Source organism: Hyperolius riggenbachi, chromosome 2 (genome assembly GCF_040937935.1).
Source record: "Hyperolius riggenbachi isolate aHypRig1 chromosome 2, aHypRig1.pri, whole genome shotgun sequence".
NCBI classification, from domain to species: domain Eukaryota; kingdom Metazoa; phylum Chordata; class Amphibia; order Anura; family Hyperoliidae; genus Hyperolius; species Hyperolius riggenbachi.
Window position 1 is genome coordinate 5,030,314 of NC_090647.1, and position 24,458 is coordinate 5,054,771.

At 54.0% G+C, this 24,458-nt stretch overlaps 1 protein-coding gene across 1 annotated transcript in view; it reads left to right on the forward strand.

Annotated features, from left to right (window-relative positions):
• Window positions 1-24,458, forward strand: part of APBB1 (amyloid beta precursor protein binding family B member 1) — a 99,582-nt gene that overhangs the window by 51,828 nt on the left and 23,296 nt on the right. The window contains exons 7-10 of the mRNA XM_068263992.1: window positions 3,305-3,430; window positions 6,667-6,794; window positions 15,772-15,886; window positions 21,066-21,150. Of these exons, the coding sequence (XP_068120093.1) occupies window positions 3,305-3,430; window positions 6,667-6,794; window positions 15,772-15,886; window positions 21,066-21,150 (454 nt within the window). The remainder of the gene's footprint in view (window positions 1-3,304; window positions 3,431-6,666; window positions 6,795-15,771; window positions 15,887-21,065; window positions 21,151-24,458) is intronic.

Here is a 24,458-nt window from a genome sequence, read left to right on the forward strand (position 1 = left end):
CTGTGTCTTCCTCTGTGAGCAGCAGGTGATCTCTGTGCCCGTGTCTTCCTCTGTGTGCAGCGGGTGATCTCTGTGTCCGTGTCTTCCTCTGTGTGCAGCGGGTGATCTCTGTGCCTGTGTCTTCCTCTGTGTGCAGCAGGTGATCTCTGTGCCTGTGTCTTCCTCTGTGTGCAGCGGGTGATCTCTGTGCCTGTGTCTTCCTCTGTGTGCAGCGGGTGATCTCTGTGCCTGTGTCTTCCTCTGTGTGCAGCGGGTGATCTCTGTGCCTGTGTCTTCCTCTGTGCAGCGGGTGATCTCTGTGCCTGTGTCTTGCTCTGTGCAGCGGGTGATCTCTGTGCCTGTGTCTTCCTCTATGTGCAGCAGGCGATCTCTGTGCCTGTGTCTTCCTCTGTGAGCAGCAGGTGATCTCTGTGCCCGTGTCTTCCTCTGTGAGCAGCGGGTGATCTCTGTGCCCGTGTCTTCCTCTGTGTGCAGCGGGTGATCTCTGTGCCTGTGTCTTCCTCTGTGTGCAGCGGGTGATCTCTGTGCCTGTGTCTTCCTCTGTGTGCAGCGGGTGATCTCTGTGCCTGTGTCTTCCTCTGTGTGCAGCGGGTGATCTCTGTGCCTGTGTTTTCCTCTGTGTGCAGCGGGTGATCTCTGTGCCTGTGTCTTCCTCTGTGTGCAGCGGGTGATCTCTGTGCCTGTGTCTTCCTCTGTGTGCAGCAGGTGATCTCTGTGCCTGTGTCTTCCTCTGTGTGCAGCGGGTGATCTCTGTGCCTGTGTCTTCCTCTGTGTGCAGCGGGTGATCTCTGTGCCTGTGTCTTCCTCTGTGTGCAGCAGGTGATCTCTGTGCCTGTGTCTTCCTCTGTGTGCAGCAGGTGATCTCTGTGCCTGTGTCTTCCTCTGTATGCAGCAGGTGATCTCTGTGCCTGTGTCTTCCTCCATGTGCAGCAGGTGATCTCTGTGCCTGTGTCTTCCTCTGTGTGCAGCAGGTGATCTCTGTGCCTGTGTCTTCCTCTGTGTGCAGCGGGTGATCTCTGTGCCTGTGTCTTCCTCTGTGCAGCGGGTGATCTCTGTGCCTGTGTCTTGCTCTGTGCAGCGGGTGATCTCTGTGCCTGTGTCTTCCTCTATGTGCAGCAGGCGATCTCTGTGCCTGTGTCTTCCTCTGTGAGCAGCAGGTGATCTCTGTGCCCGTGTCTTCCTCTGTGAGCAGCGGGTGATCTCTGTGCCCGTGTCTTCCTCTGTGTGCAGCGGGTGATCTCTGTGCCTGTGTCTTCCTCTGTGTGCAGCGGGTGATCTCTGTGCCTGTGTCTTCCTCTGTGTGCAGCAGGTGATCTCTGTGCCTGTGTCTTCCTCTGTGTGCAGCAAGGGATCTCTGTGCCTGTGTCTTCTTCTGTATGCAGCGGGTGATCTCTGTGCCTGTGTCTTACTCTGTGTGCAGCAGGTGATCTCTGTGCCTGTGTCTTCCTCTATGCAGCGGGTGATCTCTGTGCCTGTGTCTTCCCCTGTGCAGCGGGTGATCTCTGTGCCTGTGTCTTCCTCTGTGTGCAGCAGGCGATCTCTGTGCCTGTGTCTTCCTCTGTGAGCAGCAGGTGATCTCTGTGCCCGTGTCTTCCTCTGTGTGCAGCGGGTGATCTCTGTGTCCGTGTCTTCCTCTGTGTGCAGCAGGTGATCTCTGTGCCTGTGTCTTCCTCTGTGTGCAGCAGGTGATCTCTGTGCCTGTGTCTTCCTCTGTGTGCAGCGGGTGATCTCTGTGCCTGTGTCTTCCTCTGTGTGCAGCGGGTGATCTCTGTGCCTGTGTCTTCCTCTGTGTGCAGCGGGTGATCTCTGTGCCTGTGTCTTCCTCTGTGCAGCGGGTGATCTCTGTGCCTGTGTCTTGCTCTGTGCAGCGGGTGATCTCTGTGCCTGTGTCTTCCTCTATGTGCAGCAGGCGATCTCTGTGCCTGTGTCTTCCTCTGTGAGCAGCAGGTGATCTCTGTGCCCGTGTCTTCCTCTGTGAGCAGCGGGTGATCTCTGTGCCCGTGTCTTCCTCTGTGTGCAGCGGGTGATCTCTGTGCCTGTGTCTTCCTCTGTGTGCAGCGGGTGATCTCTGTGCCTGTGTCTTCCTCTGTGTGCAGCGGGTGATCTCTGTGCCTGTGTCTTCCTCTGTGTGCAGCGGGTGATCTCTGTGCCTGTGTCTTCCTCTGTGTGCAGCGAGTGATCTCTGTGCCTGTGTCTTCCTCTGTGTGCAGCGGGTGATCTCTGTGCCTGTGTCTTCCTCTGTGTGCAGCAGGTGATCTCTGTGCCTGTGTCTTCCTCTGTGTGCAGCGGGTGATCTCTGTGCCTGTGTCTTCCTCTGTGTGCAGCGGGTGATCTCTGTGCCTGTGTCTTCCTCTGTGTGCAGCAGGTGATCTCTGTGCCTGTGTCTTCCTCTGTGTGCAGCAGGTGATCTCTGTGCCTGTGTCTTCCTCTGTGTGCAGCGGGTGATCTCTGTGCCTGTGTCTTCCTCTGTATGCAGCAGGTGATCTCTGTGCCTGTGTCTTCCTCCATGTGCAGCAGGTGATCTCTGTGCCTGTGTCTTCCTCTGTGTGCAGCAGGTGATCTCTGTGCCTGTGTCTTCCTCTGTGTGCAGCGGGTGATCTCTGTGCCTTTGTCTTCCTCTGTGTGCAGCAGGTGATCTCTGTGCCTGTGTCTTCCTCTGTGTGCAGCAGGCGATCTCTGTGCCTGTGTCTTCCTCTGTGTGCAGCGGGTGATCTCTGTGCCTGTGTCTTCCTCTGTGTGCAGCGGGTGATCTCTGTGCCTGTGTCTTCCTCTGTGTGCAGCGGGTGATCTCTGTGCCTTTGTCTTCCTCTGTGTGCAGCAGGTGATCTCTGTGCCTGTGTCTTCCTCTGTGTGCAGCAGGTGATCTCTGTGCCTGTGTCTTCCTCTGTGTGCAGCGGGTGATCTCTGTGCCTGTGTCTTCCTCTGTGTGCAGCAGGTGATCTCTGTGCCTGTGTCTTCCTCTGTGTGCAGCAGGTGATCTCTGTGCCTGTGTCTTCCTCTGTGTGCAGCGGGTGATCTCTGTGCCTGTGTCTTCCTCTGTGTGCAGCAGGTGATCTCTGTGCCTGTGTCTTCCTCTGTGTGCAGCGGGTGATCTCTGTGCCTTTGTCTTTCTCTGTGTGCAGCAGGTGATCTCTGTGCCTGTGTCTTCCTCTGTGTGCAGCAGGCGATCTCTGTGCCTGTGTCTTCCTCTGTGTGCAGCGGGTGATCTCTGTGCCTGTGTCTTCCTCTGTGTGCAGCGGGTTTATCTCTGTGCCTGTGTCTTCCTCTGTGTGCAGCGGGTGATCTCTGTGCCTGTGTCTTGCAGAGATTTTCTGTGCAGTCTCTCGGGTGGGTGGAAATGACAGAAGAGGATTTGGCACCGGGCAGAAGCAGTGTTGCGGTGAATAACTGTATCAGACAACTGTCACTTCAGAACCAGAGCCTAAGCCAGGTAAGTGCATCCTCCGATCACCTCAGGAAGCCACGCATGATAGATGACACTCGGCCGTGGACCATCTTGGTCTGGATGGTTATGTGTGTACCGGTGTCTTCCCACATTACATAAATATCTGTCCTGTCTGACCTCATGGTTTCCCCCTCCGCCCCACTCTGCTGTCAGCCGCACCATCGCCACTCCTCCCCTCCCCATAGACCAGGCATGGGCAAACTTGGCCCTCCAGCTGTTACAGAACTACAAGTCCCACAATACATTTGCCTTTATGAGTCATGACTGTGGCTGTCCGACTTCTGCAATGCATTGTGGGACTTGTAGTTCCTTAACAGCTGGAGGACCAAGTTTGCCCATGCCTGCCATAGAACCAGATGTGTCCCTCCCTCATATCTCGGCATTGGGTTCTATGAGCTCTCCTGGACATATATTTATACACGGACTCTTGTTGTGAATCTCACATCCAGGTTGGGAAGATGTACAATGTCTAGACACTCTGTGCAAACCTTATGTCTGACCTCTAAGTCACGTCTTCTGGATGGTGTACTGTGACAGCCACACCTACATCTGTGACAGCCACACCTACATCTGTGACAGCCACACCTACATCTGTGACAGCCACACCTATAACTGTGACAGCCACTGTGACAGCCCTATACACCATCCAGCCACTGACCGCCACACCTACATCTGTGACAGCCACACCTATAACTGTGACAGCCACACCTATACCTGTGACAGCCACACCTATAACTGTGACAGCCACACCTATAACTGTGACAGCCACACCTACATCTGTGACAGCCACACCTATAACTGTGACAGCCCTACACACCATCCAGCCACTGACCGCCACACCTACATCTGTGACAGCCACACCTATAACTGTGACAGCCACACCTATAACTGTGACAGCCACACCTATAACTGTAACAGCCACACCTATAACTGTGACAGCCACACCTATAACTGTGACAGCCACACCTACATCTGTGACAGCCACACCTATAACTGTGACAGCCCTATACACCATCCAGCCACTGACCGCCACACCTACATCTGTGACAGCCACACCTACATCTGTGACAGCCACACCTATAACTGTGACAGCCACACCTACATCTGTGACAGCCACACCTATAGCTGTGACAGCCACACTTATAACTGTGACAGCCACACCTATAACTGTGACAGCCACACCTAAAACTGTGACAGCCACACCTATAACTGTGACAGCCACACCTATAACTGTGACAGCCACACCTATAACTGTGACAGCCACACCTATAACTGTGACAGCCACACCTACATCTGTGGCAGCCCTATACACCATCCAGCCACTGACCGCCACACCTACATCTGTGACAGCCACACCTACATCTGTGACAGCCACACCTATAACTGTGACAGCCACACCTATAACTGTGACAGCCACACCTATAACTGTGACAGCCACACCTACATCTGTGACAGCCACACCTATAGCTGTGACAGCCACACTTATAACTGTGACAGCCACACCTATAACTGTGACAGCCACACCTACAACTGTGACAGCCACACCTATAACTGTGACAGCCACACCTATAACTGTGACAGCCACACCTATATCTGTAACAAGAGACAAGACAAATAACATTTATATCACACTTTTCTCCTGGCGGACTCAAAGCGCCAGAGTTGCAGCCACTAGGGCACGCTCTATAGGCAGTAGCAGTGTTAGGGAGACTTGCCTAAGGTCTCCTACTGAATAGGTGCTGGCTTACTGAACAGGCAGAGCCGAGATTCGAACCCTGGTTTCCTGTGTCAGAGGCAGAGCCCTTAACCATTACACCATCCAGCCACTGACCGCCACACCTACATCTGTGACAGCCACACCTACATCTGTGACAGCCACACCTACAACTGTGACAGCCACACCTACAACTGTGACAGCCACACCTACATCTGTGACAGCCACACCTTCAACTGTGACAGCCACACCTATAACTGTGACAGCCACACCTATAACTGTTACAGCCACACTTCACAGACCACACCTACATCTGTGACATTTATGACAGCCACACCTACATTTGCCACACTTATCACACTTCTCACACTTATCACTGTGAGAGTTGCTCCTGAAGCTCAACTCCCTTAAAGGGACTCTGTAACAAAAATGTCATTGTGTTTTCTACCATCCTACAGGTTCCTAAACCTATTATAATGTGCTCTGGCTTACTACAGCACTTTATACTATCACCATCTCTGTAATAAATCAGCTTATCTTTCCCCTGTCGGACTTGTCATCCTGTGTCTGGAAGGCTGCCAACTCTTCAGTGTGATCTGCTATGCACACCCCTCTATGAACACTCCCCTGTGTTTGTGTGTTATTTACATTAGCTTGTATACATTACCTGATGCTGGCTCCCGGGCATCTTCTCCGCGCTGCACGGCTCTGTTCCGGCTCCATCCCGGCGCTTCCTGTGTCACTCCGTGACCAGGAAGTTCAAATAGAGCGCCAGAGATGTCGCGAACGGTTCCTGAACCGTTCGCCGGCGAACATCTCTGTCTCTATGTGCCCTGTACTACTTCTTGGTCGCTATGACCCGGAGTAGTACGCCTGCACTAACCCGGCGGTGCGCGTCCTAGATCGCGCTCCTGTTGCCGGGCACTTTCTACGCATGTGTGTGACGTCACACTCATGCACACAGAGTGCCCGGCGACAGGAGTGCGATCTAGGACGCGCACCGCCGGGCCAGCGCAGGCGTACTACTCCGGGTCATAGCGACCAAGAAGTAGTACAGGGCACATAGAGATTCGCCCGGCGAGCGGTTCAGGCCATCTCTATTAAACACAAGATAACATTATGTAAAGTTTCGGAAGCTGCCAGCTCTGCTGGAAGGGAAGCTTCTAAAACCTGTGTTAACCCTTTGAATGCAGTTCTAGTAAAAAAAAAAATGCTGGTTGTATATAATACGCTGTAAGTAAGCAAAGTAGAAATGCTGGGTTTCATTCCGCTTTATCTCACTCAACCCTCCCCCTCCCTTGTCATCAGGGTAGAGGGGTGTGGCCTCCATCCCCCCTTGTCGACCGGGTAGAGGGGTGTGGCCTCCATCCCCCCTTGTCGACCGGGTAGAGGGGTGTGGCCTCCACCCCCCCTTGTCATCAGGGTATGGGGGTGTGGCCTCCACCCCCCCCCCTTGTCATCAGGGTATGGGGGTGTGGCCTTCCTCATGTGTTTGTCCTCTTCTCAGGCTAAGGACATGCTGCTTGTTCTGGATGACGACTCTCTGAAGCTGTACAACCCCACGGAACAGACACTGCATTACTCTCAGCCAATCGTCAGCATCCGAGTGTGGGGGGTGGGGCGAGATGATGGACGGTGAGTGCCTGCCTACAGTAATGACTATAGGAACCTGTATATAGATGAGATGGTGGAGGAGGAAGCAGAGCTGGGTCAGTAGTGTGTCTGGTAGGGCTGATGTGTACCATGTACAGCTGTGCTCAGAAGTCTACCCCCCCCCCCCCCCCTCCTGCAGGATTTCTGATTTCGGAACCATTTGTCATAGGATATCATACAGGATACCGCATATCCTACGACAACACAAACGTTTCTGTCACTCATGGTTAGCCATTTATTGTCACACAATTGTGATTACTCTTGTTAAATCCTGATCACTAAACAAACTACCTAAATGACTGTAATCAGGCGTTTACATCCCCTGGTGATTGGCCTGATAACATCCACACAGCCTGACACAAACGGGTCTAAAGGTAGCCATACACTGGTCGATTTGCCATCAGATTCGACCAAAAGATAGATCCCTCTCTGATCGAATCTGATCAGAGAGGGATCGTATGGCCGCCTTTACTGCAAACAGATTGTGAACCGATCACAATCTGTGGAACTGCCGCCCCCCCGGCATACATTACCTGCTCCGCTGGCGCGAGTCCCCTAGTCCCCGCTGTCTTCTCTGCCTGGTCCCGGCATCTTCTCCGCATCGGCTCCCGGCTAGCATCAGCGTATAATAGAGCGCCCTCTATTTGTACTTCCGCTGTCACTGCAGTGACACAGGAAGTGATGCCGGGATGCGGAAGCTGATGCGGAGAAGATGCCGGGACCAGGCGGAGATGACATCGGTGACAGCGTGGACTCGCGCCGGCAGAGCAGGTAATGTATCTCCGCTGTATTGCGTCGGTCGTCGGGCATTCGAACGCCGCTATCGACGCACTCCCGACCTGAGAAAAATCTTCCGCAACTGGATGGATCAACGGGAGTCAACGGGAACAATGGATTTCGGACGGGAATCCATCCTTCTCTAGCGGTGTGCGCGGCGATTTCACGGCCATGTCGATCACTGTGATCGAAACGGCTGTATTTCGGCGGGAAAATCGTTAGGTGTATGGGCCCCTTAAGGCTATTAAAGAGGAGCTGTCAGCCATACAATCTCAGAAAAAAAACACATATATAAGTAGATAAATACTTGCTGTACTTACATAACATATGTATTGCACTGTCCACGTTTTGATTTCAGTGATTTTTCTACAGTAAAAAAAGAGAAAATCCTTCTTAGAGTTTAGATTTTTAACTGTGGCTATTTTTAAGCCAATCCTGATGTCATTTCCTCCCTTACTCTCCTCTGCCCGATTGTGTATGTATTGCCCGCCTTGCACTATAGAAAGTGCATTGTCTCAGCATGAGAAATATTGGCCAATCAGAGAGTAACAGAGGTGTGGGAGGGGAAAACAGTAGGGAAAGAGGCTTTAGCCAATCAGACTGCATTAGTTAAGTCTGAGGGGAAGTAGAGAAGCAAAAAAGAACAACCCAGCATTCCCTGCAACTTCCTTTTTGTGTACCAACTTTTCTGTGTACCAAATAAGAGTCAGGTAAACAGGGGAATCATCATTTATAAAGAAGAAAAGTAATAGTGATTTTAACTTTTGTATTGCCTGGTTAGCATCCCTATTACTTGTTTACCAGATAAAAAATAAAGAATTGATTTTTGATTCTATATTTGACAGTTACTCTGTAAAGGTAACCATTTTCCCCTGTCATCTGTTAAGTGGGTGTGTATAAAAGGTCGGGAAGTTTCTGGACTCCTGACAGACCCTTGCATCCTTCATTCAGTGCTGCACTGGTGTTTTGGATGCTAAGTCATGGGAAAGCATAAGAAATGTCAAAGAATCCGCGGGAAAAGGTAGTTGAACTCTATAAAACAGGAAAGGCAAAATATCCAAGCAATTGAGAATGCCAATCAGCAGTGTTCTAACTCTAGGTAAGAACTAGAAGTGGAAAAGTATGGTAAATTAAACAAAAGCAGGTAGCTGCAACCACCTCAGACACACAGGCAATCGGGAACAGGAAACCAGCAGGCCATACATGAATTCGAAGGAAGAACCCGCTACACCGACTGTAGAGTAAAAGTCTGATTATTATTGCAGCATCTGTAGACAAACAGCGTTAGAGCTCACGCGTATCAGAGGAAAAGCATAGCTCCTCGCTAAGGCTATGACTAAGGATATACCTTTGCTCCGATACGCGTGAGCTCTAATGCTGTTTCTCCACAGTCGCTGCAATACAAATCGGACTTTTACTCTACAGTCAGTGTAGCGGCGTTTTTCCTTCGAATTAACGCATGGAAAATTATGGGATGTGTTGAAATCAAACCACGGTCAGGTGGACCAAGTGACATTTCTGCCACAACTGCCAGAAATATAGTTTGGGATGCAAGGAAACCCACACAAATAACTCCAGGTGAAATACAGGACTCTCTGAAAATAATGAGGTGTGTACGTTTTAAGGTGCACAATAGGGAGGCACTGGAAGAAAGATGGCTGCATGGTGGAGTTGCCAAAAGAAAGACACTAATATGCAAATGCCACAAAGTATCCCATTTACAATGTACCAAACAGTCCAGAGACAAGCCTTAACCTCCTTGCCAGTTATCCCGAAACCTGCGTAGGAGGATTTCTCAGGCCTGCGTAGGAGGATTTCTCAGGCCTGCGTAGGAGGATTTCTCAGGCCTGCGCAGGAGGATTTCTCAGGCCTGCGTAGGAGGATTTCTCAGGCCTGCGCAGGAGGATTTCCCAGGCCTGCGTAGGAGGATTTCTCAGGCCTGCGTAGGAGGATTTCTCAGGCCTGCGTAGGAGGATTTCTCAGGCCTGCGTAGGAGGATTTCTCAGGCCTGCGCAGGAGGATTTCTCAGGCCTGCGCAGGAGGATTTCTCAGGCCTGCGTAGGAGGATTTCTCAGGCCTGCGTAGGAGGATTTCTCAGGCCTGCGCAGGAGGATTTCTCAGGCCTGCGTAGGAGGATTTCTCAGGCCTGCGTAGGAGGATTTCTCAGGCCTGCGCAGGAGGATTTCTCAGGCCTGCGTAGGAGGATTTCTCAGGCCTGCGCAGGAGGATTTCTCAGGCCTGCGCAGGAGGATTTCTCAGGCCTGCGTAGGAGGATTTCTCAGCCTGCGTAGGAGGATTTTTCAGGCCTGCGCAGGAGGATTTCTCAGGCCTGCGCAGGAGGATTTCTCAGGCCTGCGCAGGAGGATTTCTCAGGCCTGCGCAGGAGGATTTCTCAGGCCTGCGTAGGAGGATTTCTCAGGCCTGCGCAGGAGGATTTCTCAGGCCTGCGCAGGAGAATTTCTCAGGCCTGCGCAGGAGGATTTCTCAGGCCTGCGCAGGAGGATTTTTCAGGCCTGCGCAGGAGGATTTCTCAGGCCTGCGCAGGAGGATTTCTCAGGCCTGCGTAGGAGGATTTCTCAGGCCTGCGTAGGAGGATTTCTCAGGCCTGCGTAGGAGGATTTCTCAGGCCCAGCTGGGCTGATCTTCAAATTTTTTTTTATTGCACGCAGCTAGCACTTTGCTAGCTGCGTGCATTTCTCGCTCGCCGCCGATTCGCCGCTACCCGCGTGCCCCCCCCCCCTCCAGACCCCTTGCGCAGCCTGGCCAATCAGTGCCAGGCAGCGCTGAGGGATGGATCGGGATTCCCTCTGACGTCCATGACTGACGTCATCCCGCCATGGCGACGGGGGAAGCCCTGCAGGATTTCCTGCTTGCAAAGATCGCCAGCGGCGATCGTGATAGGTAGGTGAATGCCGCTTGTCAGCGGCTATCATGTAGCTAGCGCTAGGCTAGCGACATGAATTAAAAAAATACCGCCCCCTTACCGATATTATTAGAACGGCAAGGGGGTTAAATCTGCTGGCAGAAAGTCATTTGGAATGATGAGGCTTAAAGCTAATGTAACCCCGAATTAAAGAAAAAAAAAGTCAGATACTCACCTAAGGAGAGGGAAGGCTTGGTCCTAATGAGCCATCCCTCTCCTCTCCCGGTGCCCTCGGTGCTGCGCTGGCTCCTCCGTTCGTATCCCCCGCTGAGGGGACTTCGGGAGTCTTCGGGAGCCGAGACCTCCCGAAGACAGGCGGCGCACACGCGAACGCGCGTCATATAGGGCACGCGCACGTGCGCAGCGTAGAGCGGCCTGTCTTCGGGAGCACTCGGGCTCCCGAAGCATTTCTGAAGCCTCCTTTCGGCCAGGAGACAGCGGTATTTGACCAAAACGGTCGAATACCACTACGGGGGAGCCAGGACAGCAGCGGGCACCGGGAGAGGAATGCTCTATGGGACCCAGAGCCCCCCTCACCTTAGGTGAGTATCTGACTTTAAAAAAAAAAAACGGTTCCCATTAGCTTTAAACTGAACTTTTTGGCCACAACCATCGATGCTACATTTGGAGAGGCATCAACAAGGCCTATGATAGGTACACCATGCCTACTGTGAAACATGATGGTGGATCGCTGAGGTTTTGGGGATGTGTGAGCTACAAAGGCACAGGACATTTGGTCAGAATTGAGGGCAATAAGAATGCAGTAAGTTGTCAAAAAATACTGGAGGAAAATGTGCACTCATCAGCCAGGAATCGGAGCATGGGATCTACATTCCAACATGACACTGATTCCAAACACAGGGCCAAGTGGACCTGTCTTTGGCTACAGCAACATAAAGTGAAGGTTCTGTAGTGGCCATCTCAGTCTCCTGACCTCAGCATCATTGAGCCACTCTGGGGAGACCGGAAACCTGCAGATCATGCAAGACAGCCGGAGAATTTACAGGAGCTGGAGGTTTTTAACCAGGAGGAATGGGCCGCTTTACCGCCTGAGAAGATAAAGAGCCTCACCCACAACTACCACAGAGGACTCCAAGCTGGCATTGATGGTGAGGGGGCAATACACGATATTATAGGAGCCCAAATGAAGATGAGGCCCCCTCCTGTACCTGGAATTGCCCCGGGGGCCCCGTCTTCTGGTCGTCCTCGTCGGGAAGCATTGCGTCTTTTCTGGCCGGGCTGAACGCGCACCACTGCACGCAGCCACGGCAGGGAGCACTCTGTGCATGTGTGTGACATCACGATAACGCTATGCGCAGATCGCTACCGGCTGCGTGCAGTGGTGTGTTCAGCCCAGCCAGAAAAGACGCAATGCTTCCCGACCAGGATGACCGGAAGACGGGGCCCACGGGGCAATTCCAGGTACAGGAGGGGGCAGAATGGGGTACGGGGCGGAGCAGTGAGCATCGGGACAACTCCCCATACCTGCCGGGTCCCCCCGTTTCTCATTCATTTGGGCTCTGGTATCCTTCAAAGGGGGTTCTGTGGGGGGGTGTTGAAAATAAAAACCGTTACCTGGAGCTTCTACCGCCCCCCTGTAACAGTACTGTCCCGCGCCGTCCTCCAACAATCCGCTGTTCCCCGGCCACGGTCTAACACGACATCTCATGCAACTGCGGCTGTGCGGCCTGCTCGCTCCTGCGCGTGTCATCGGAAGCTTGCTGCGCAGGCGCACTACAAGAACACGTCGTACCTGCGCAGTAAGCTCCCGAGCGCACGTTATTTGTCTTGTTAGATGAATAATTGCCCGGCGGCGGGAAACGGGTGGTCTGAGGAGGACGGCGTGGGATGTTACTGCTACAGGGGGCTGATAGAAGCCCCCCGAGAACCTCTTTAAGAACTTGGTATGTAAACTATTGATCAGTCATTTGAGTTGTTTGTGTTCTGATCATGATATAATAATCACAATTGTGTGACAATAAATGGCTTCAGCCACCCCCCTAGCCAGGAGTGACAGAACAGATTCTGCTCTCATTCATATCCTGTGAGAAATGGGGAAGAAAGTACAGCGCTGCGTAATATGTCGGCACTTTATAAATAGAATAAATAAGTCAATAAATCTGGCCGGGGTGTGCAGACTTGTAAGCATAGCTGTATATTCAGGATGTACGGAGTGTGACAGCTGTCTCTCTCTGTGGGGATGCTGGGACATGTAGTGGTTAGTGCTGTCTCTCTGTGGGGATGCTGGGACATGTAGTGGTTAGTGCTGTCTCTCTGTGGTGATGCTGGGACATGTAGTGGTTAGTGCTGTCTCTCTGTGGGGTTGCTGGGACATGTAGTGGTTAGTGCTGTTTCTCTCTGTGGTGATGCTGGGACATGTAGTGGTTAGTGCTGTCTCTCTGTGGGGATGCTGGGACATGTAGTGGTCTGATCTGTGACGGCAGTGTGGGGTGACAGCTGTCTCTCTCTGTGGGGTTGCTGGGACATGTAGTGGTTAGTGCTGTACACTGATCTGTGACGGCAGTGTGGGGTGACAGCTGTCTCTCTCTGTGGGGATGCTGGGACATGTAGTGGTTAGTGCTGTCTCTCTCTGTGGGGTTGCTGGGACATGTAGTGGTTAGTGCTGTCTCTCTCTGTGGGGATGCTGGGACATGTAGTGGTTAGTGCTGTCTCTCTCTGTGGGGATGCTGGGACATGTAGTGGTTAGTGCTGTCTCTCTCTGTGGGGATGCTGGGACATGTAGTGGTTAGTGCTGTCTCTCTCTGTGGGGATGCTGGGACATGTAGTGGTTAGTGCTGTCTCTCTGTGGTGATGCTGGGACATGTAGTGGTTAGTGCTGTCTCTCTGTGGGGATGCTGGGACATGTAGTGGTTAGTGCTGTCTCTCTCTGTGGGGTTGCTGGGACATGTAGTGGTTAGTGCTGTCTCTCTGTGGGGTTGCTGGGACATGTAGTGGTTAGTGCTGTCTCTCTGTGGGGATGCTGGGACATGTAGTGGTTAGTGCTGTCTCTCTCTGTGGGGATGCTGGGACATGTAGTGGTTAGTGCTGTCTCTCTGTGGTGATGCTGGGACATGTAGTGGTTAGTGCTGTCTCTCTCTGTGGGGATGCTGGGACATGTAGTGGTTAGTGCTGTCTCTCTGTGGGGATGCTGGGACATGTAGTGGTTAGTGCTGTCTCTCTGTGGGGTTGCTGGGACATGTAGTGGTTAGTGCTGTCTCTCTCTGTGGGGATGCTGGGACATGTAGTGGTTAGTGCTGTCTCTCTCTGTGGGGATGCTGGGACATGTAGTGGTTAGTGCTGTCTCTCTGTGGTGATGCTGGGACATGTAGTGGTTAGTGCTGTCTCTCTGTGGGGATGCTGGGACATGTAGTGGTTAGTGCTGTCTCTCTGTGGGGATGCTGGGACATGTAGTGGTTAGTGCTGTCTCTCTGTGGGGATGCTGGGACATGTAGTGGTTAGTGCTGTCTCTCTCTGTGGGGATGCTGGGACATGTAGTGGTTAGTGCTGTCTCTCTGTGGGGATGCTGGGACATGTAGTGGTTAGTGCTGTCTCTCCGTGGTGATGCTGGGACATGTAGTGGTTAGTGCTGTCTCTCTCTGTGGGGATGCTGGGACATGTAGTGGTTAGTGCTGTCTCTCTCTGTGGGGATGCTGGGACATGTAGTGGTTAGTGCTGTCTCTCTCTGTGGGGATGCTGGGACATGTAGTGGTTAGTGCTGTCTCTCTGTGGGGATGCTGGGACATGTAGTGGTTAGTGCTGTCTCTCTGTGGTGATGCTGGGACATGTAGTGGTTAGTGCTGTCTCTCTCTGTGGGGATGCTGGGACATGTAGTGGTTAGTGCTGTCTCTCTGTGGTGATGCTGGGACATGTAGTGGTTAGTGCTGCCTCTCTCTGTGGTGATGCTGGGACATGTAGTGGTTAGTGCTGTCTCTCTGTGGTGATGCTGGGACATGTAGTGGTTAGTGCTGTCTCTCTGTGGGGATGCTGGGACATGTAGTGGTTAGTGCTGTCTCTCTGTGGGGTTGCTGGGACATGTAGTGGTTAGTGCTGTCTCTCTGTGGGGATGCTGGGACATGTAGTGGTTAGTGCTGTCTCTCTCTGTGGGGATGCTGGGACATGTAGTGGTTAGTGCTGTCTCTCTGTGGGGATGCTGGGACATGTAGTGGTTAGTGCTGTCTCTCTCTGTGGGGATGCTGGGACATGTAGTGGTTAGTGCTGTCTCTCTGTGGGGATGCTGGGACATGTAGTGGTTAGTGCTGTCTCTCTCTGTGGGGATGCTGGGACATGTAGTGGTTAGTGCTGTCTCTCTCTGTGGGGATGCTGGGACATGTAGTGGTTAGTGCTGTCTCTCTCTGTGGGGATGCTGGGACATGTAGTGGTTAGTGCTGTCTCTCTCTGTGGGGATGCTGGGACATGTAGTGGTTAGTGCTGTCTCTCTCTGTGGGGATGCTGGGACATGTAGTGGTTAGTGCTGTCTCTCTCTGTGGTGATGCTGGGACATGTAGTGGTTAGTGCTGTCTCTCTCTGTGGGGTTGCTGGGACATGTAGTGGTTAGTGCTGTCTCTCTCTGTGGGGATGCTGGGACATGTAGTGGTTAGTGCTGTACACTGATCTGTGACGGCAGTGTGGGGTAACAGCTGTCTCTCTCTGTGGGGTTGCTGGGACATGTAGTGGTTAGTGCTGTCTCTCTGTGGTGATGCTGGGACATGTAGTGGTTAGTGCTGTCTCTCTCTGTGGGGATGCTGGGACATGTAGTGGTCTGATCTGTGACGGCAGTGTGGGGTGACAGCTGTCTCTCTCTGTGGGGTTGCTGGGACATGTAGTGGTTAGTGCTGTACACTGATCTGTGACGGCAGTGTGGGGTGACAGCTGTCTCTCTCTGTGGGGTTGCTGGGACATGTAGTGGTTAGTGCTGTACACTGATCTGTGACGGCAGTGTGGGGTGACAGCTGTCTCTCTCTGTGGGGATGCTGGGACATGTAGTGGTTAGTGCTGTCTCTCTGTGGTGATGCTGGGACATGTAGTGGTTAGTGCTGTCTCTCTCTGTGGGGATGCTGGGACATGTAGTGGTTAGTGCTGTCTCTCTCTGTGGGGTTGCTGGGACATGTAGTGGTCTGATCTGTGAGTAACGTTCTCTTCCCCTCCATGTTGTGCTGCCGGATTGCAGAGAGAGGTATGGTACAGATATCTGGATGTTTGTGGTATGATTGTATGAGCCACCGTCCCTCTGTCATCTCACACACGTCACCCTCTCTCTAGGGACTTTGCTTACGTAGCCAGGGACAAAGTGACGCAGCTGCTGAAATGTCACGTGTTCCGATGTGATGTCCCTGCTAAGGCCATCGCCACCGGTCTGCACGCCGTCTGCTCCCGGGTAAGTGACAGCTGTCATGTGATCACGTGTCACATGATGCAATGTTATACCGTGTAATATGTATGTGGGAGGGGACTGTGTAACATGTATGTGGGAGGGGACTGTGTAACATGTATGTGGGAGGGGACTGTGTAACATGTATGTGGGAGGGGACTGTGTAACATGTATGTGGGAGGGGACTGTGTAACATGTATACGGGAGGGGACTGTGTAACATGTATACGGGAGGGGACTGTAATATGTATGTGGGAGGGGACTGTGTAATATGCATGTGGGAGGAGACTGTGTAACATGCATGTGGGTGGAGACTGTAATATGTATGTGGGAGGAGTCTGTGTAATATGCATGTGGGAGGGGACTGTGTAATATGCATGTGGGTGGAGACTGTAATATGTATGTGGGAGGGGACTGTGCAATATGCATGTGGGTGGAGACTGTAATATGTATGTGGGAGGAGTCTGTGTAATATGCATGTGGGTGGAGACTGTAATATGTATGTGGGAGGAGACTGCAATATGTATGTGGGAGGAGACCTCTGAACTATAATCACACCCGAGAACCTGAAGCCAGAGGGACACGGAGGCTGCCATATTTATTTCCCTTATAAACAATACACATTGCCTGGCTGTCCTGCTGATCCTCTACCTCTAATACTTTTAGCCATAGTGTGAGGGGATAAGCTGCATGCCTGTTCAGGGTTGTGACTAAGCACTACTGACTAGAAACCTCAGGGCTGCCAGGTAACTGGTATTGTTTAAAAGAAAAGAAACCTGCCAGCCCGGGTATGTGTGCCACCTTGGGTTTCCTTGTACAGTTGTGAGTGTCCTGCAGCCCTCCCCTTCCTCAGGCAGCTGGTGCTCCCCCCTCCTGCGGGTCACCAATCCACCACACACTATGTTTATTAAATCTCAGCAGTTACACAATATGTTTCGGGGATACCCCTTCATCAGGCATGTCGTGCAGCTGCTGAGATTACTGAGCCATTCGAGTGCCTCCTTTCTGTTTATTGCTTCTTTGAAAGAAGTACTGTAACCCCCGGGGAAAAGTGCTCAACTTACCTGGAGCTTCTAACAGGTTCCCGCAGACGCCCTGTGCCTGCGCCATTACCGTATGATCGTCCGCCCCCGGCAGACGCCCTGTGCCCGCGGCATTACCGTACGATCGTCCGCCCCCGGCAGACGCCCTGTGCCTGCGCCGTTACCGTACGATCGTCCGCCCCGCAGACGCCCTGTACCCGCACCATTACCGTACGATCCTCCGACCCCCGCAGATGCCCTGTACCCGCACCATTACCGTACGATCCTCCGCCCCCCGCAGACGCCCTGTGCCCACGCCGTTACCGTACGATCCTCCGCCCCCACAGACGCCATTACCATACGATTGTCCACCCCCGCAGACGCCCTGTGCCCACGCCATTACCATACGATTGTCCGCCCCCGCAGACGCCCTGTGCCCACGCCATTACCATACGATCATCCGCCCCCGCAGACGCCCTGTGCCCGCGCCGTTACCGTGTGATCCTCCGCCCCCCGCAGACGCCCTGTGCCCGCTGTGGTGATATATTGGGGTGCTGATGCTGTTAAGGATAATACAGTAATATATTTTCATTTTCCCATTTTTATGTCTGCTGTGTACTACTGTATCATTTGGATTGGGAGGCTGGCAGCTGCCTGGAGTTCGTTATCTCATGTAAATTGACCCTGCATTCAATGGCCATTGTCTGCTCCTAACTGGGAGATGGAAAATCTCTGCAATTAGGGACTGTCTACCTAGCCTCTAATTAGGAGATGGCTATTCAGGCCAATACTGTCAACAGTGTGTTTGTCACCTGTAACTTGGACTAGGGAAGTCTTTTCATGTATGTGCTAAAATACACTTTAACCTGGGGAAATTGGATGTTAGGGAAGTCTTTTGTTGTGTGTGTGCTATAATACACTTTTCACATGTGGATGTTAGATCTCTGGGAATCAAATTATGGCTGAGGATGTAATTAAAGGGACTCCGAGCTCAAGTAAAAAAAGAAAGTTGTACTCACCCGGGGCTTTTTCCAGCCCAGTGCTGGTCGGGAGGTCCCACGACGGCGTCCTGGCTCCTCTCCTAGTCCCCGCTCCGGAATGGCTGACCGGGCCGCAGCCCAGGCTGAGTGTCGGGCTGTTCCTTCCGCATATGACGCGGCTGACGTCACACGCCGCCGCCTCGCGTCATCACGGCGGCCGGCGTGAAAGTACTGCGCATGCGCGATTAAAGCGCGCATGTGCCATACTGCCACGCCGGCCGCCGTGATGACGCGAGGCGGCCGGCTTGTGACGTCAGCCGCGTCATACGCGGAAGGAACAGCCCGACACTCAGCAGAGTGTCGCCCGGGCTGCGGCCGGTCAGCCATTCCGGAGCGGGGACTAGGAGAGGAGCCAGGACGCCGTCGTGGGACCTCCCGACCAGCACTGGGCTGGAAAAAGCCCCGGGTGAGTACAACTTTCTTTTTTTACTTGAGCTCGGAGTCCCTTTAAATCTAGTCCCCCCTGTCCAAACAGGCTTACAGCCTCAAGGCAAATATTCCATTATAAAAAGCAGGGGGCAGATACCTAAAATCAGTCTACTCCTGACGGTAGCTGGAGCCGGACTCCCGGTCTAAGCTAAGTTGGCTCCTGATCCAATCAGAACAGTGTCCGTCCACAGAACCCAAGTCCAAGATTCGTCTATCTTGATCCCTGTTATTTTGGTAAGCAAATCGCTTGTGTGTATCTTTGTAAACTCTTAATTTTGTAACTTTTTATTTTGTTTTTTGTAATCTTTTGTATACATTCTGTTCTGCATTGTTCTACTTTTTTCCTGGAATATTAAATTATTAGTTAATCAGCTTGACTTCTGCTGTACTAAACTAACGCTCATTGCCTAGAGGAGACCACAGTGTAGCTGTGTATAAGTCCATGCCTAATTGTATGCTTGAGCAACACTACCATATGAAATTGTAATTGCATTGTGTGTATGGGGCACTTCTGCGCTCGACAGCAGAGTGGGAGTGGCTAACAGTATCGTTCGGAACGACTGTTAGTGGTTTTGCTGCACGACAGTGTAACTTGCATTACAAGTCAGTGCCTGATTGTGCTGTGTTACTGTACAACTGTACTGTGTGTGTGGGTGCGTGGCGTTCCCGTATTCGGCCTAAGCGCAAAGCTGACCCGAATACGAAAACGCAGATTGCGTGTTGAGCACTCGACAGCTGAGTTGACGTGTCTAGCAACCCTAGTGGTGGCAGTGGGAAGTGTTTGAGGGGTTCCAGCCTTGTTTGTAGCTTGAATAAGGCTGTCCCCCGCTTGATCTGGTCAAACCCGCAGTCGGAACCATAGACGCAGGTGTGCTGCGGGCCGGTTCCTGACACCCGCGACATTACCGTACGATCGTCCGCCCCCGTAGACGCCCTGTGCCCGCGCCGTTACGTACAATCGTCCGCCACGCAGACGCCCCGTACCCGCACCATTACCGTACGATTCTCCGCCCCCCGTAGACGCCCTGTGCCCGCGCCGTTACCGTACGATCCTCCGCCCCCGCAGACGTCATTACCATACTATTGTCCGCCCCTGCAGACGCCCTGTTCCCACGCCATTACCATACGATCGTCCGCCCCCGCAGACGCCCTGTGCCCGCGACATTACCGTACGATCGTCCGCCCCCCGCAGACGTCCTGTGCCCGCGCCATTACCGTATGATCCTCCTCCTCGCAGACGCCCTGTGCCCGCGCCGTTACCGTACGACCCTCCGCCCCCCCGCAGACGCCCTGTGCCCACGCCGTTACCGTACGATCCTTCGCCCCCGCAGATGGCCTGTGCCCATGCTGTTACCGTACGATCCTCCGCCTCGCAGACGCCCTGTGCCCACGCCGTTACTGTATGATCCTCTGACCTCGCAGACGCCCTGTGCCCACGCCGTTACTGTATGATCCTCTACCCCCCGCAGATGCCCTGTGCCCACGTCTGTTACCGTACGATCCACCGCCCCCTGCAGACGACCTGTGCCTGCACCGTTACTGTACGATCCTCCGCCCCGCAGACGCCCTGTGCCCGCGCTGTTACCTTACGATCCTCCGTCCTCTGCAGACGCCCTTTGCCCGCGCCGTTAGCATACGTTCCTCTGCCCCCCGCAGACCCCGTGCCCTCGCCATTACCGTAGGATCCTCCACCCCTGCAGACGCCCTGTGCCCGCGCCGTTACTGTACGATCCTCCGCCTCTGCAGATGCCCTGTGTCTCCGCCGTTACCATACAATCCTCCCCCCACCCCCCGCAGACGCCCTGTGCCCTCGCCATTACCGTGCGATCCTCCGTCCCCTCAGCCGCCCTGTGCCCACGCCGTTACTGTGTGATCCTCTGGTTCCCTGCCGCGGCTTACTCCCGGCGACGTCAGTGGGAGCGAGGGCCTTGCAGGCACAGTGGCTTGCGACAGTACAGTCGCAAAATGCGGAAGTGAGCCGTGGCGGGGAACCGGAGGATCGTTGTGTCCCGGCGTGGGCACAGGGCGTCCGTGGGGGGTGTAGAAGCCCCAGCGGGGAACCGGAGGATCGTTGTGTCCCGGCGTGGGCACAGGGCGTCCGTGGGGGGTGTAGAAGCCCCAGCGGGGAACCGGAGGATCGTTGTGTCCCGGCGTGGGCACAGGGCGTCCGTGGGGGGTGTAGAAGCCCCAGCTAAGTTACATAGTTATTTGGATTGAAAAAAGACACACGTCCATCGAGTTCGTCCATCGAAACATTTCCTCCTGACTCCAGATGGCAATCAGATAAAATCCCTGGATAAATAAAACTTTTTTTTTTTCCGGAGGTTATGCTAATTTTCTGGCAGATTTATCTGCCAGATCGATTATTTCCAACATGTCCAATCTGAATTTTGATTGATTTTTCAATTTTTTAAATCGTTTTTTTTTCGTTTTTTTTTAAATCAATTTTCAAAGATCAAAAAGCGATTGGAAAATCGATAAATCAAAATTCAGGTCGGACATGTTGGAAATAATCGATCTCGCAGGTAGATCTGCCAGAAAATTGTATGGTGTGTACCTGGCATCACAGTGCTTTTATAAGGTTGTTGAGGAGGTCAGAGATTAGTTTAGAGTGAAGGATCTGTCCAGTTCGGAGTCCCCCCATACACCTGTATCGTTTCTCCTTGCTCCCGCATTGATTGGCCTCTTATTACAGATCATGGCAGAGAGGCGGAGCACTCGCCCCCTGGGGGACGGCCTCTTCCTCGACCATTCGCGATTGGTGGACATTCCCTTCCAAGGTAAGTCCTCCCCTTACACACTGACTGCAGCCACGTGTGGTCACTGGCCCCTGACACTCCTTACACACTGACTGCAGCCACGTGTGGTCACTGGCCCCTGACACTCCTTACACACTGACTGCAGCCACGTGAGGTCACTGGCCCCTGACACGCCTTACACACTGACTGCAGCCACGTGTGGTCACTGGCCCCTGACACTCCTTACACACTGACTGCAGCCACGTGAGGTCACTGGCCCCTGACACGCCTTACACACTGACTGCAGCCACGTGAGGTCACTGGCCCCTGACACTCCTTACACACTGACTGCAGCCACGTGAGGTCACTGGCCCCTGACACGCCTTACACACTGACTGCAGCCACGTGTGGTCACTGGCCCCTGACACTCCTTACACACTGACTGCAGCCACGTGAGGTCACTGGCCCCTGACACGCCTTACACACTGACTGCAGCCACGTGTGGTCACTGGCCCCTGACACTCCTTACACACTGACTGCAGCCACGTGTGGTCACTGGCCCCTGACACGCCTTACACACTGACTGCAGCCACGTGAGGTCACTGGCCCCTGACACTCCTTACACACTGACTGCAGCCACGTGAGGTCACTGGCCCCTGACACGCCTTACACACTGACTGCAGCCACGTGTGGTCACTGGCCCCTGACACGCCTTACACACTGACTGCAGCCACTTGTGGTCACTGGCCCCTGACATGCCTTACACACTGACTGCAGCCACGTGAGGTCACTGGCCCCTGACATGCCTTACACACTGACTGCAGCCACTTGTGGTCACTGGCCCCTGACACGCCTTACACACTGACTGCAGCCACTTGTGGTCATTGGCCCCTGACACGCCTTACACACTGACTGCAGCCACGTGAGGTCACTGGCCCCTGACACGCCTTACACACTGACTGCAGCCACGTGTGGTCACTGGCCCCTGACACGCCTTACACACTGACTGCAGCCACGTGTGGTCACTGGCCCCTGACACTCCTTACACACTGCAGCCACGTGAGGTCACTGGCCCCTGACACACCTTACACACTGACTGCAGCCACGTAAGGTCACTGGCCCCTGACACGCCTTACACATTGACTGCAGCCACGTGTGGTCACTGGCCCCTGACACTCCTTACACACTGCAGCCACGTGTGGTCACTGGCCCCTGACACACCTTACACACTGACTGCAGCCACGTAAGGTCACTGGCCCCTGACACGCCTTACACACTGACTGCAGCCACGTGAGGTCACTGGCCCCTGACACTCCTTACACACTGCAGCCACGTGAGGTCACTGGCCCCTGACACTCCTTACACACTGCAGCCACGTGAGGTCACTGGCCCCTGACACGCCTTACACACTGACTGCAGCCACGTGTGGTCACTGGCCCCTGACACTCCTTACACACTGACTGCAGCCACGTGTGGTCACTGGCCCCTGACACTCCTTACACACTGACTGCAGCCACGTGAGGTCACTGGCCCCTGGCACTCCTTACACACTGACTGCAGCCACGTGAGGTCACTGGCCCCTGACACGCCTTACACACTGACTGCAGCCACGTGAGGTCACTGGCCCCTGACACTCCTTACACACTGCAGCCACGTGAGGTCACTGGCCCCTGACACTCCTTACACACTGCAGCCACGTGAGGTCACTGGCCCCTGACACGCCTTACACACTGACTGCAGCCACGTGTGGTCACTGGCCCCTGACACTCCTTACACACTGACTGCAGCCACGTGAGGTCACTGGCCCCTGACACTCCTTACACACTGACTGCAGCCACGTGAGGTCACTGGCCCCTGGCACTCCTTACACACTGACTGCAGCCACGTGAGGTCACTGGCCCCTGACACGCCTTACACACTGCAGCCACGTGAGGTCACTGGCCCCTGACACTCCTTACACACTGCAGCCACGTGAGGTCACTGGCCCCTGACACGCCTTACACACTGACTGCAGCCACGTGAGGTCACTGGCCCCTGACACTCCTTACACACTGACTGCAGCCACGTGAGGTCACTGGCCCCTGGCACTCCTTACACACTGACTGCAGCCACGTGAGGTCACTGGCCCCTGACACGCCTTACACACTGCAGCCACGTGAGGTCACTGGCCCCTGACACTCCTTACACACTGCAGCCACGTAAGGTCACTGGCCCCTGACACGCCTTACACACTGACTGCAGCCACGTGTGGTCACTGGCCCCTGACACTCCTTACACACTGACTGCAGCCACGTGAGGTCACTGGCCCCTGACACTCCTTACACACTGACTGCAGCCACGTGAGGTCACTGGCCCCTGGCACTCCTTACACACTGACTGCAGCCACGTGAGGTCACTGGCCCCTGACACGCCTTACACACTGCAGCCACGTGAGGTCACTGGCCCCTGACACTCCTTACACACTGCAGCCACGTGAGGTCACTGGCCCCTGACACGCCTTACACACTGACTGCAGCCACGTGAGGTCACTGGCCCCTGACACACCTTACACACTGACTGCAGCCACTTGTGGTCACTGGCCCCTGACACTCCTTACACACTGACTGCAGCCACGTAAGGTCACTGGCCCCTGACACGCCTTACACACTGACTTCAGCCACGTGAGGTCACTGGCCCCTGACATGCCTTACACACTGACAGCAGCCACTTGTGGTCACTGGCCCCTGGCACTCCTTACACACTGACTGCAGCCACGTGTGGTCACTGGCCCCTGACACGCCTTACACACTGACTGCAGCCACGTGAGGTCACTGGCCCCTGACACACCTTACACATTGACTGCAGCCACGTGAGGTCACTGGCCCCTGACACTCCTTACACACTGCAGCCACGTGAGGTCACTGGCCCCTGACACTCCTTACACACTGCAGCCACGTGAGGTCACTGGCCCCTGACACGCCTTACACACTGACTGCAGCCACGTGAGGTCACTGGCCCCTGACACACCTTACACACTGACTGCAGCCACTTGTGGTCACTGGCCCCTGACACTCCTTACACACTGACTGCAGCCACGTAAGGTCACTGGCCCCTGACACGCCTTACACACTGACTTCAGCCACGTGAGGTCACTGGCCCCTGACATTCCATACACACTGACAGCAGCCACTTGTGGTCACTGGCCCCTGGCACTCCTTACACACTGACTGCAGCCACGTGTGGTCACTGGCCCCTGACACGCCTTACACACTGACTGCAGCCACGTGTGGTCACTGGCCCCTGACACTCCTTACACACTGACTGCAGCCACGTGAGGTCACTGGCCCCTGACACGCCTTACACACTGACTG